This window comes from Bidens hawaiensis, unplaced genomic scaffold, assembly GCF_021521415.1.
Source record: "Bidens hawaiensis isolate Kalapana, Puna unplaced genomic scaffold, B.hawaiensis_p1.1 tig00012466_1, whole genome shotgun sequence".
NCBI classification, from domain to species: Eukaryota; Viridiplantae; Streptophyta; class Magnoliopsida; order Asterales; family Asteraceae; genus Bidens; species Bidens hawaiensis.
Window position 1 is genome coordinate 333,199 of NW_027492016.1, and position 14,652 is coordinate 347,850.

General features: G+C 36.0%; 2 protein-coding genes across 2 annotated transcripts; one reads left to right on the plus strand and one right to left on the minus strand.

Annotated features, from left to right (window-relative positions):
• Positions 1–1,268: 1,268 nt before the first annotated feature.
• On the minus strand, positions 1,269–6,560 carry LOC143541009 (uncharacterized). Its single transcript, XM_077033935.1, has 11 exons — positions 4,678–6,560; positions 4,364–4,603; positions 4,151–4,280; positions 3,880–4,032; positions 3,595–3,782; positions 3,423–3,486; positions 3,120–3,326; positions 2,822–3,039; positions 2,656–2,734; positions 1,962–2,102; positions 1,269–1,667 (listed from the first exon to the last, which is right to left on the minus strand). The coding sequence occupies exons 1-11, from the start codon at positions 6,558–6,560 to the stop codon at positions 1,455–1,457; spliced, it is 3,516 nt and encodes a 1,171-aa protein (XP_076890050.1). The 3' UTR covers positions 1,269–1,454.
• Positions 6,561–8,792: 2,232 nt separating this feature from the next.
• Positions 8,793–10,019, plus strand: LOC143541026 (transcription termination factor MTERF8, chloroplastic-like). The gene has a single exon (XM_077033945.1). The coding sequence runs from the start codon at positions 8,831–8,833 to the stop codon at positions 9,986–9,988; it is 1,158 nt and encodes a 385-aa protein (XP_076890060.1). The 5' UTR covers positions 8,793–8,830; the 3' UTR covers positions 9,989–10,019.
• The last annotated feature ends 4,633 nt before the right edge of the window (positions 10,020–14,652 follow it).

A 14,652-nucleotide genomic window follows, 5' to 3' on the forward strand; every position in this document is an offset into this window, starting at 1 on the left:
ACGGAGGAAAATAGACGGGGTTAAAAAAAGTACTAAAATTGCAAGTTTTTGAAAACTGAGGTAGTCATTTACATAAAATAAAGTATAAGTACTAAAGTTATATAGTTGGTCAAACCACAGATACCAAAATGGCACTTGACTCAAAAATTAAAAATGTTCAAAAATTAATATACACACACATGTACATGCACATGTGTGAGAGGGATGGGGTGTGATGGTATTATAATTAGTTTTTAATTTTTATATAAAAATTAATCAATTGAAATTTGCGTCGTTGGAAGTAAATATGTAAGTTCAAAGGTTTTCTAAAGTTCATTTAACTGGCTAATAGGCAGCTAGACACAGAGTGGTAGGAAATGTCAACCACAAGGGCCAACATGTCTCATTTTTAAAATAAAGTCACAACTTGTTCATGCACATTTGCCATTGGGACGTAGATAGTACCTTACTCTTTTGTTAATTGGAAAACACCTCTAAACTAATTTGCAATGGTCCACTATTTATTTTTGGTTTTTTTACATATTTCTCTTTCCTAACCTTTGAAATTACATATTTTCTCAAAGTACAAGTTTTTAATGCAAAATATATAATGCTTTTTAAGCATTATTTAAGGGTATATATGTAATTTCAAAGTTTAGGAAAGGGAAATATGTAAATGCCCATTTTTTTTAACTAAACATCTTCAATATAGATTGCAAAGGTCCCCTTCAATTAATCTAACTTTGAATCTCAATATTCCTCATTTATGTGACCTCCTCTACCCATCTTTTCTCACACATTGGTCGTCTGCTTGTGTCATACTAGAAGAGCTTGATGACCAAGTGCCACCTAGAATGGTCACTTGATTGTCAAACCCCACTACACAATATCCAATTCAAAACTATTAACAAATATATCCGGACTCATTCTATTTTATGCATAAAAGATACTTATAACCTTCATGAAAATACATTTACTTTTTATAAATCATAGTTATGATCGGAGATTATTGTAGAGAGGTACCATTGGCGTCTTTAAATTTAACTTAGTATCATCAAAAAGAACATTTAATTTTAGTACACCACCTAAATTGTTAAAATAACCCATTAACCAACTTTATAACAAAAATAGCAAGCGTATAAGTAGCAACAAAACCAACAAACAAACATATTACTAGAATTTCACTCATGGCAGAGCTATCTATTGGTAAGATCCGAGAACAATGCAATGTGGGCAAACCTTTCCTCTTTCACAGAAGGAAGATAGTTTGCTACTAGTGAGACCCCCAACTCCAAAAACATTTTTTGACGTGCACAGCAGCAACAAAATTAATGAACAAATTTATGTGAAGGATCCAAGAATCATCCTACTTTAGTACCTATTTTACTTTGTATACATATGTAGGCTGTGTAGACCACCAGAGTCTTTGTTAATCCCTTTTTTAGCGAACCAAAAATATATATTTCGTTAAGGATTTACCAACGGGAATAGGAGTAATGATAATTCCTTCTCGAGTGCTCCCAATAATTATAGTGCGAGTTACCATATGGCTTTGATGAATAGTGTGAACTTCTCCGATTGCTGGTATCAAATGGAGAGTTGTAAAAGTCAGATGCTCTTCTGCTACTGCTACTTGCAGGTGTGTTCATGTCATCCCACATTTCCTCTTCAAGATCATACTTCGACCGCTGAAAAGTCAAACCCAGGGTTAGCATATTGCAAGTTTGAAAAAAAAGAGGATGTAAAGGGAGAAAGATGGAATCTGATTCAAACCTTGGTGGAATCTGAAAGCACAGCATATGCTTCTCCAATCATTTTGAAGAGTTTATCAGCATCTGCTACTTGCAGGTGTGTTCATGTCATCCCACATTTCCTCTTCAAGATCATACTTCGACCGCTGAAAAGTCAAACCCAGGGTTAGCATATTGCAAGTTTGAAAAAAAAGAGGATGTAAAGGGAGAAAGATGGAATCTGATTCAAACCTTGGTGGAATCTGAAAGCACAGCATATGCTTCTCCAATCATTTTGAAGAGTTTATCAGCATCCATTCGAATTGATTCTGTGATTGCTTTCCACTTTTGCCCATCACTACCACTTTCTGCTCTTGCAATCACCTGACCAGCCTATTATAGTATTCAGTAAATACAAATAAACCCATTAGACACAAAAAAATATGTTTATTTTATTTTAAAAAGAGAAAATTGCACAAACAGTCCCTGTGGTTTGACCATATTGCAAGCTTGGTCCCCAGATTTTAAAAAATTTAAACTTAAGTCTAAATATTTGTGGTGGAGGGTTGCACATTTATTCCCCACCGTTAATCCCATATAACAGAAAAGTGGCGTTATTGTTCCAAAACGTGTTGTTCCGCACACGCAAACCGGCCAACGTCAGACCGTCCTAGGCCCATATAACAGAAAAGTGACGTTATGTGCCATTGATGTGAGAGTAATTGTGTCTTTTTAATTACCCTTACATGAATAGCACATGACATCACTTTTCTGTTAAAACTAACTAGGATTAATGGCGGGAACCAAATGTGCAACCCTCTCACAACTGTTTGAACTAAGTTGGCAATTTTTAAAATTTTATGACCAAACTTGCAATATAATCAACAAGCCACAGGGACCATTTGTGAAACTTTCTCTTTTATATATATAGAACATAAAGTAAGACCTTGTCAGGATGATGTCGGAGAGCTGCTTTCCTATAAGCCTTCTTAACTTCCACTGCAGCATCTGAAGGTTTTATTCCCCTAAAAACAAAAACACAACAATTTTTGCTATAAATCTTAAAATTGAAAAATAAGATAACTAAAACAAATGAAAGAAAAGGAACTTACAAAATGAGGTAAAGGTCTAGTGACCTTTCTTTTTTTGAGTTTTCTTCAATAGAAGAAAGACGACGGCGGGCCCGTCTTAGATCCTTCACACTGCCATTGGACTTTTTAGAATTCTCACCGAAATATGTTTCATAAATGGAAATGAGTCTTTGAAGATCATCGGCTGCATGTTTGTAGTCTCTAATCATTTCCCATAAGGTAGACCTTCTAGAGAGTGCCTGAAGTTATCACAAAGCAGTAAACTTTAATGCTTGATTCTAAATGCTATTAGAGATGATAAAGTCAAACTTGAATATACCTTTGGATAAGTTTCATCAAGAGCTATAGCTGTGCTACAATCTCCAATGGCATCAATGATTTCACCCAAAGCTTGGTGTGCAGCAGCACGGTTGCAGAAACAAACAGCTGCAAATGCGTGTGATTCCATACTTTTTGATATTGCAGCTGAATAATGCTCTATTGCTTCTGTATGCTTGACATTCTGAAACGCTTCATTTCCTGCATTCTAATCAATCCAAGAAAAAGAAAGTAAGAAAAAATAATAAATGTAAATTATAGTACACTGGAAAAGATACACCAATATGTACAATGCTAATCATACCTTGCAGTGTAAAAGCTCACGAATAGTAACCGCCAGAGGGAATGACTCCTTAGGGTCCACACTCCTGCTTACAAACCATATAACGTTTAAATTTATGGGTATAAAAGTTTGTTAAGAAATTGAAAATTCATGATTTATTATAACGATAAGATAATAATACAATATGTATTACTTGTCTGAAGCAGGTCCCAACTGCTCATGTTTCTCAATGAATTCGAGAGCCATCTCAAGCCTACCACGATGAAAGTAGGACTTTGACATCAAATTCCACCTCCAAAGCTTTGACCCGGTTGCAAAATTCTTTTCCGCTGAATCTAAAGTTTGCTCACACATTTGAACCACATCTTTATGCTTCCCCAACTGTTACATGCAAGACCAAATCATTACAAAGTAATTAGTTTCAACAGTTAATTGGTATAAGCGATGTGTATTATAAATCATGAAGAATATTACATACCACAAGGAGAGCCTCTCCTTTCAAGTTAAGTAATTTCTCTGAATAACAGCTTACAGACAAAGCATCAGAAATAATTTCCAATGCAGTAGTTGCTGACTCATAGGTTTTCTGTTGCAGAAGCTCTGCAGACTGCTTCAGATGGTTAGCAACTTTCTGTCCAATAAAAGACGATTTTATGGTTAGAATACATGAATCACAGTATGGCAGTCTCATTGCAGTAAAAATTGGAAAAACAGTTATGAGACAAAAGCTACATAAAGTATGTGATTACCTGTGCCTTTTGCAGACCATCAGCAGCTTCAATTGCAAGTCTTCTATCCAGACAAACAATGTTTTCAGACTCCAAGCACTTGCTATAATTGTATGATGCATCCTCTAGCTCTCCTAGAAGTAAATGACAACTAGAAATAAAAAAAGAGTTAAACATTATAACCTTTGAATTTCAGAAAGTTACAATAAATATACAAACAGACAGACAGCTTACTTTGCAGATCTTAAGTTGGCTTTGACAAAAGTAGGGTCTAATGCTGCAGCTGTTCTACAATCCTTTAATCCTTCCCTCAACCTTCCAAGTGCCATGCGTGCCGCTGCACGATTGCTATAGCACAAAAGAAGAGGCTCTATACAAAAAGCAGGTGTCTCAGTATGCTGTATTGAACTAATACCCTTTGAATAACAAACTTCAGCTTCTGATAAATCGCCTTTTTTATAAGCTTGGTTTCCCCTGAAACAAATAAAACAACAAATTGAGTGTAAACTAAAGTCATAACATGATATACAATTGTGAGATATCCAAACCTTTTTCGCCATTTGTCACATATTTCCTGATCTGAATCCTTTGTCGGCTTCCCACTGGTAGATTCATGTGCGCGGGATACTTTTGGAGTTGCAAATTTTACACCCTGACCAGATTTTATAATATACTTCTTCCGATGAGGTTGTTGTTGCTGTCTTGCTGACACATCAGCATCAGCAAATGATGTGATGGAAGATGATGAAAAGTTGTTTGCACTGAGATCTTCTGTAGTACCAACAGCATCTTCTTTTTTAACCTGAGCTGTTGCAGTGTCAGTAGTACCACCGTAAGGAGAAAAATCCATTGGTGAATATCCAGAAGCTTCTTCAAACGACTGTGGGACTTCTTTAGATGAATTAAGACCACTCTGCTGATGATTCCTACTTTGCTGTCGTAACTTTGCCTTGGTCTTTTTCAACTTTCTTTGCCCGACAGAATTGGTTTTACTGAAATCCAACTTCTTACCTAAACCAGAAAACATATCTGATGTGAAAGAGGTTGCCAAATTTATATCTGGTGTATTGAAGCCTGTAAATGAAGTCCCAAATACACCATTTGTACTTGGAAAGCTAATGTTATTGGTAGGGCCAGCTTCATTGGTTGGAGGTGCTTCTGAATGATGAGCCTTGGGAACAAAACCAAAGTCTATTGTTGAAGATGGAACCGTTTCTTTAGCCAATTCAGCTTCAGTCTTCAACTGATTTTGGCAACACCGACCCTCATCAGTTTTTTGATTCAAAGTCGACGCATCTGATCTTGCACATGAATTGTTACTCAAATTATTATTTTTTGTGGGATCATGGATATTTGATGTCTTTAACTCATCAAAGGCTTTAGATTGAGGGATGTCACTGGTAGCATTGCCTAAACGACTTCCAAAAACAAAACTAGTGTTACCGTCATGAACAGGATCTATATTAATCCCTTGTTTCTTCAAGCCATCACAAGCCCCTGCCCCTTCACTCTTCGGATTGTTCATTCGCTTACTGACTTTCCTTCTACCCTTGCAGCTCAATGTACTCTTATTTTCAATCCCAATATGAAAAAGACCGTCTACTTTGCTGTCAAAAAACAAGTTATTAACCGTCTCTTTGCATTCTTCTTTTTGGCAATTCACATCTGTCAAGCCATCCCCATGATCAGCAGCAAATGCAAACTCCAAATTTACAGACTTATTGCTATCCGATGCATTATTCTCCTGTGTCTTGATATTATCATTCATCAAGAGTGCAGCGTCACCTGACTCCCCTGTTCCAAGATTCAAGCTTGATAGAGAACTAGCCAGAACGGAATCAGCCTCAGTTGTAAAATTATTAGCCTTCATAACCCCATCAATACCCTCTGTACCATTAGATTTACTCTCATCAACATGCAATCCACCATTGTTCGCATTCGCACCAAACACAAATTCCAACCCATTAGGTTTTCCGAACTTCTCAGCACCTATTTCACTAAAATCAAATTTCAAATTACCCGACCGGGAACCATTTCCAGCGTTCCGCACCTCTTCGGAATCCATCTTCTTAGCCGATTTAACATAATCACTAGATCCTATGATAAACTGCAACATATTAGGATCCAAAGACTCACCAACACTCTGTTTCTCACCATTTACAGTTTGCCCTAAACTCGGATTGCACACCGAATCACCATTACCCAAATTAAACACGAAATCAATAGTTTTACCTGTACCATTAACATGCTTTGAACTCACTGCATGTTTCTTCACCTTCACAGGCTTCTTCCTCGACGGACGAGCGGCGGCCATTGAGGAATCAAAGTCAAAAGTATTGAAAATGCCTGAATCAGTGTGGAGGCTAGGGTTAGGGTTTTGGAAATATGAAGGCTGCGTGGACGATGATGAATCTTCCAGTGCGGGTGACATGATAAGATACGGTGTGGAAGATTTGAGTGAGAAAACAGTCGGTTAATCGATAGCCGGAGAGTTGATTTCAGTTATTAAGCTTTCCGACTGACGATTGCTATTGATTGATGATGTTTATAATTTATAATAATTTTGAAGAAAGTGAAAGGAGGGAGGGAATGTCAAATTAAAAGCGAATTCAAGGGTTTTCAAGCAATTTTCTAGTTTTATTATTATTTTTTAAACGTGTTTAGTATATCTGGTTGGTTGAATTGACAAATACTTTGAGTTTGAGAGGTTTACCACTCGTATAAAAGTAACATTACCGAGTTTGAGTTCTAAAACGATGGAGGTCTCCTCTATTAGTATTTAGTAACATACAATTGTTGGAATCGAATCGGGTGTTCCCATAAAAGTCTTGCCGCATGTGTGGGTTGAACCATGATATATCCCTATTGTCTCACACTTAACCCAGCTAGCTTTTGTCAGCTGAACCAAGGATTATTAAAAGTAATTTACTAGTTACTTATAATAACATTCTTAAATTATTAGTATCTTCAAACATAAATTATTATCCTCTCTTAAATAAATTATGCATTTTTTATTGCAAAGTGTATAAAACTTGGTTACTTCTTTAAAAGGTTTCTGAAAGGTCAATATGGTTACTTCTATATAACTAACCAAGATATAGCAAATCCAAATGAGTTAGCACCCTTTGTAAATGTTTGTAGCTATCACTTACCAATTAGCATTACATGACAAATTCGACCATTGTCACCACCTGACTTCTGTTATCGTCATTATCTTAACCTCCATCGTCACCAATGCCACCACTAGTAGGGCTGTCACACAAACTAGTTGCCCCCGCTCGTAACCTCCACCATTGTCGCCGACACTCTCACGTGGCTCATTGCCTTTATAGCACATGTCAGCCTGAACCCACTTTGATAATCCTCTTTTCCTCTAAAACATGTTTAAACTCATGCAAATGTGGTCATAACCAATTTGACCCTAGTTCAATTGATACTTCTTTAAAACATGTTTTGACCTAAATCCAAATTTAATCTAAACTTGTGTGTGTGTGTTGGGGAGGGGGGGGGGGGGGGTTGGCCTACATGTAATAACCCGAATTTTAATTAATTTTCTTTTTTAAAAAAAGTAAGAAATTTAAGTAATAACAAAATATTAAATATGGATGTGTGTATGTTTTATCTTTTGCCTTGTAAAGAACACTAGAAACATCTATAAAACATTTTAAAAATATATTTAAAACAATATTTTATAAACAAAAGTACTTTTTTTAAATTAATTTCTTTTACTAGGGCGTTCTCTAAACGTGTCTATGTACAAGAACTTTGAATAAAATTATGCAAAAATAATTGGGTATTAATATCAAGTCTCGATACGCGATCATAACCTACCGGGTACATAAGGCTGGGTTTTCTTTTCAATATATGTACCCAAACTTTGTCTAGTTTATCTCATTACCTGATATTTCAATACCTAATCATAACTACTACCAACGATAAAAAAACTTGATATGTGTTGGGCATCTCTAAACAATGGTGTTTCGATCTTGGTCGACTAGAAATGGTGCTTGGGATGATTGCTAGCTGGAATGGTGTTTATATCTAAGTATATATAATACCTTTTTAAAGAGGTGGTGTTCATATCTGAGTCTGTTTGAAACCCACTACCTGATCCATTAAGAAGCTTGATCGGTTCATAAGTTTCATTCAATATAATTATAAATCTAATCGACTCATAGGTCCTATGACTATTTAAGAGGTTCCCTTTTAGTAAACTAAACACACACTGATATGGACCGATTTAGTGATAGTATTTTAGTGGAATTAATAAGGGGGTGTTTATTATTTCTTATGAAAACTCATTATAATTTTCGATAAGTTAATAAATTATAAAAGCGTAACTTATTAAAATTTTCCACTCATATCTCAAACAATCTCAAACACCTTTATTCATTTTCAAAAGGTTAACAATGTATAAATTGGTGAAAATAATACCAAACACCCCCCTCAGATGTTTTAAACTGCCCTTAGATGTCAAGTAAAATTAAAAGACAAAATTACCCCAAGGGCAAATGAGGGATAGTGTTAAAATTTGAAACGTTGACACTTGTATTCTTCATACACACAACATAACTCACTCAGGCTGTGGTTAGGGTTTTCTTGTTCTCCGTTCGTATTTCAGATTCTCATCGCATGGTGTCAAAATCAATCACATGCCCTGGTACCTAAATTCACATCTTCCTTAATCTTAACTACCCTTCAATGTTATTTACTTTCATTTCTAGAAATGTTTCATCCCCTGCAACAACTACTTATCGCAAGCTCCAACTGCGTTACCAATTGTCCAAATTCACAACCGCAACTTCAAATTCTTCAAATCAACACTCATTCACCATCACATACCTCATAAACTCATGTGGGTTTTCTTCAGAATCCGCAGTTTTAGCTTCCAAAGGTCTAGACTTATCAAAATCCCCAAAAACAGCAGACTCTGTTCTAGCCATTCTGTATAAGCAAGGTTTCACCAAATCCCAAGTTTCAAAAGTTATTTCGAGACACCCGAGGATATTATTATGTAATCCTGAAACAACCCTTTTGCCCAATTTCAAAATTTTAAGTAAATTAGGGTTTTCAAATGCTGATCTTGCTGCAATTGTGACTACTAGACCGGGAAGCGTTATGCGCGAAAAGTTTCAAGATACCGCCTTGCAATCTGTTAGTTATTTAAGAAATGTTTTAGGGTCGGATGATAAGGTAATCAATGCCATTAAGCGGTTCCCGCAGGCTTTAACTTACAATTTACAAGTTTATTGTGCGGAAAATGTACGATTGTTGTTGGAAATAGGGGTTCCGGAGTTTAGAATAAAAGCTATGTTGGCACAACAGCCGAGGACTTTCTTTACATCTGCTGATAGATTTAGGACAGTTGTTACAAATGTGAAGAAAATAGGGTTTGACCCGACAAAGTCGAGGTTTCTTTGGGCGATTCATGCTTTTAGGGCTATGAGTAAATCCACTTGGGATAAGAAAGTTGAGCTTTATAAGAAGTGGGGTTGGTCTAAAGATGAGATTTTGATGGCGTTTGAGAAGAATCCCGGGTGTATGATGGCTTCAGTGGATAAGATTACGAGAATCTTGGAGTTTCTTGTGAATACAATGGGTTGGAAAAGAAGTTATCTTATTCAATCGCCGATTGTTCTTTGTTATAGTTTAGAAAAGAGGATTATTCCAAGGTGTATGGTTTTTAAGCGTTTAAAAGAAAAAGGGTTAATTGATGAAAATGATGATTCTTGCTATACGCAGACTCAGTGGCTGATGTATTCGGAAGCTTCGTTTCTTAAATCGGTTGTGAAGAGGCATGAAGAGGAAGCCCCTGAACTGTTGGAAGTGTATCAGAAACATTTGAATGAGGCAAATTGATTGTGATTTGACTCTTGATATTGTATTTCAGTTTTTGGAGTTCTAATTTTTTACGTGTTATTTCTTTAAAAAGGAACAAAACAATTTCTTTTACGTGTTATTCATACAAAAATTTGTTGATTTGTCAAAATCAAAAACCAAATATGATAAAGATGCCAGTGTACTAAACTATTAATATTGTCATGGTACAACCATAAATTGGAGGCTTGGAGACCATAAATGTAACATTCCCGTTCCAATAAATAATTAAATAAAATATTTCGGGATTATTCTAGTTGTCGTGAGGAGAGGCGCCAATTAAGTTAATTAAATATTTTAGGAGCATGAATAAGTTAATAAAGACTAATGGACTTTAAGGACAATTATAAGCCTAAAAGACTTTGGGTTTTACCATATTTAAACCCCTAAATCATAATCTCATTCTTATCCTCATCATTTCACCAACATCACCCACACACACAAAAATCTCATGTACATCAACAATCCTAATATCCAATTTCACTCATCCAAATATTCAAAATCAAAGGTAAATATTATGTTTGTTTTCATTTCAATATCTTATTAAGATTGATAACAAATAAACGAAATATGAAAGGTTGTATTGGAACGAGCCGAAGCAAACCGGCATAAACAAACCAACAACATAAACTCTAATGAACTATAATCAAACCCAAGAGTAAACTAAGACCCGTTTAAACGCTTGGTGACGGAAACAGTTATTAAGTCGGAACACGAGCTCCGGCGAAGTGAGACTCGCCTCCGATGAACAAGTTGCTGACACGAAGCCCGATACGCGACCAAACCAAACCCTAAGAACCCGTCAGCCGGCTCTCTTAACCCGCAAGATTAGAACCCAGATCCGGACCCGTAATGAAACCTGAACTCGAACCCGAACCACTCTCGTGTCGGTATACACCCATAGACGGCCGTAATCGAGAAACCCAAACCGGAATCCGAACCCCCTATGCGAATCGTTCGGAATTCTCACAGCTTGATTCGCGTACCGTGCGAACTGGATTGATTCGCATACCATGCGAAAAAGGTTGATTCGCACACCATGCGAACCGACCCCGTGCGACGCGAAAAAGGAGCCATGCGACGCGAAAAAATTAGTCATGCGACGCGAAAAAGTTCATGCGAAATCCCGGTGCGAAAGAGGCTATGCGAAAATCCCTATGACTTTAGTGGTGTCGCAGGAATCAAAGAACCGTCGGCGGTGTAGTTGATGGGGTGACCGGAAACAGAAGCCGGCGACAGCAGAGGAGAGGAAGGAGACGGGTTGGGGGTGTCTTGTGGGTCGGTGAAGGTGAAGGGAGGAAGGAGGCCGACGGCCATGGTGGCCGGAAAGTGGCGGGCGGCGGCGGCGGCCTTCGGAGGAAAGAAAGAGGAAGATGAAAGGGTGGGGAGGGGGTATGGTTAGGGTTAGGGTTAGGGTGAGGGTATTGGGAACGTAAGTATATATATATTAATAATATTAATCTTTAATAATAATAATAAAAAATTTTAATAATAATAATAATATTAGTATTAATAAAAATAATATAACCTTAATAATAATAATGGCAAGATAATAATGCTAACAATAATAAAATACGTACTGCAAGGATGTGACCTGGACTTGATTCAAAAATAAATGAGACCCGCCTCGTTTATAACTAGTAACCCGTCCTATGCGAGACCAAGAATTTATGAGACCCGCTCAAGTAACACTTAAACGTAAGAGCTTGTTATAAATAAATGAACTGAAAAGAACATACGAACAAGGGGAAAGTCATATATATATATATATATATATATATATATATATATAAGCCTAATTAAATTAACATGAACAGTTTGAGAAGATTACCCGTCGGTTCGGTTAACATAAAAGTTAACCCTGTTAACTTAAGAAATGAATGACAAGTGATTATAGAGGATTAATACGTGTGCCTTATTAAACAGTCGGGCACAGTTAAAGAAAGGAATTATTATTAATGGTGAACGCAGTATGATCCAGGTGAGTTCTAGCCCCCTTTTTCCTTTAAACGTTTTGTGGCTGTATGCATACACCTATGTGAAAGAATAAATATGTGTGACTTTAGTTAATGACATGTATCTTGTATGAATGTGTTTATATATATATATATATATATATATATATATAGTTGAATGTTGAATGGTAGTTAACATAATAGAAAGAGTTAAGAAATATATCTTACTAATGCTTGTGTAGAATGTTATATGAATATCAATGAGTATGAATGCTATGTATAGAAGAATGTGTATATGTTCATGCGTAGAGCCTTCGGGCCTCATGCATGCGTAATAAGTTAGGATGACAAATCCCTCTAACTTTATAAGGCTCCGTTAAGAGCAAGGAAGACTCGGTTTTGAGCAAAGATAGGAGGCTCGGTTATGAGTAAGAGTAGGAGGCTCAGTTACGAGTAGGTGTATAAGAATATAGTTATGAAATAATTGATAGACAGATATAAAGAAAGTAAATAAAGAATTATAAACGTTATGCTATATAAATAAATGTATGAAAGATGTGATTTACTTATAAGTCGTATGTTGTGAAAATAAAGAAACGTTAGAACTCACTCAGCGTATAGCTGACTTTTAGTATGCATCCAGGTATTGTGATGACGTGACAAGCTTGAGGCGCGTATGAGGCTATCCATATTGAAGATTAGTTAGAGGAGGAGGTTGTTATGTAAAAGTTTTAGTTTCCGCTGCAAATTTATTATGCTTTCGCTGTATCAAACTGAGTTTATGAGTAAATCTAACACCGAATGTAAGGCTACCGGGATCGAGGCCTTACAATAAATTATTTATTGCAACCCATAAATGTGTAGCCCATACTGATATTGTGGTTTCGGTCCAACTGGGTAAACCATCCGAGAGAATCATACCAACCAAAAACTGAATGTAAAAGATCATATGGTTAATGGGTTACGTCAGAGCCGTTTCCAAGATTCCGAGTGCCCTAAACGAGTACTAAAACCTAATACAAACCAAGTTTTTTTTAGCAATAAACAAAAACCAAGTTATTTTTAGCAATAAACAGATACAAAACAAAGTGAAACAATATACAAAACAAAATTATTGTAGATTAAACATATTTTAGACTACTATGCTTAAAAGTAAAAAGTTAAGTCTACGGGCTAATTATTAGCTAATTAACTAGGTTGTGGGCTAACTTTAGTAACTTCTGATGCAGGCCTTACAGATATTGTGGTTTCGGTCCAACTGAGTAAACCATCCGAGAGAATAATACCAACCGAAAACTGAATGTAAAAGATCAGTATGGTTCACGGGTTACATCAGGGTCGTTTCCAAGATTCCGAGTGCCCCAGACGAGTACAAACCAAGTTATTTTTAACAATAAACAAAAACGAAGTTATTTTTAGCGATAAACAGATACAAAACAAAGTTAAACAATATACAAAACAAAATTATTCTAGATTAAACATATTTTGGATTAATGTGCTTAAAAGTAAAAAAGTTAAGTCTACCGGCTAATTATTAGCTAATTAACTAGGCTATGGGCTAACTTGAGTGTAACTTCCAATTAGGGGTGGTAATCTTGACCCAAACCATTTCAAATGGGTTAATTTGGGTTGTTTTAAAAATTAAATGGGTTGTTTGAGTCAAAGATTTTAACTAAATGGGTCAAAATGGGTCATTTGAAATTTTATCTTGTTATTTTCGGGTCAAAATGGGTCGACATATTCAAGAAATGGGTCGATGTGGGTCAGTGTCGTAAGGAAATGTGGCAGGTTTTGGATCGGTATGGGTTCCGCATGAGACAGGTTTCGGCACGAAATGGGTTTGAGATTGGAACGGGTTCGGTTCAGGTTTCAAGCCAACATGAGTTTTCACACAGGACGTGCTCGGTTTTGGTTTCTTTTTGGTCGATTCCGGGCTCGTTTTTGGTTTTTTGTTTTGTTTTTGTCCGTTTTTTTAGTTTCGTCTTTGTTCCGTTTCAATATATTTAGTTTCGTTTTGATCGATCTTTTTGATTTCGATTGATTTGGTTCGGTTATGGCTTTTTATTTCATTTCCTTCGATTTTTCGTTTCGGTTCGATTTCTAAATGTCTTTTTTTTATTTTTTTTATCGAACAAGGACGACGGAGGAAAATATTTTTTGTTTTCTTTTTTTACTTTTTTTGTTTTTGATTTATATTTGGAGTTATGATTTTTTTTTATTATTATTATTTTAATATTTTTAAAGGGTTTTTATGTTAATAGAAAACTCCTTAGAAAAAAATTCAAAAAAAAAATCATAACTCAAAATAAAAATATAAAAAAACAAAAATGTTTTCACTGCTGTTCTCGATTAAAAAAAACCCCGAAACCCGTTTTGACTCATTCCGACCCTAACCTATACTGACACAAACCAAAACAACCCTTTTTTTAGTTGACTCGTTCTGACCCAAACTCGTTTTGACCCATGACCCATTTGACTTAACCCAACTCATTTGCCACCTCTACCTCTAATGCAGGCCCTAACTGTTAAGTAAGTAATTACTATGGAGTTGTGAGCTCAAGTAATGGAGCTAATTTTTAAAGAAAAATCATGCTTTAACTTAGAAACAGATCCGGAATTACCGATAAATGCTTATTTTTTTAGATTTTAGGCTCCCCTCAATAATGGGCCCTCAACGATGGCTGATGCCTA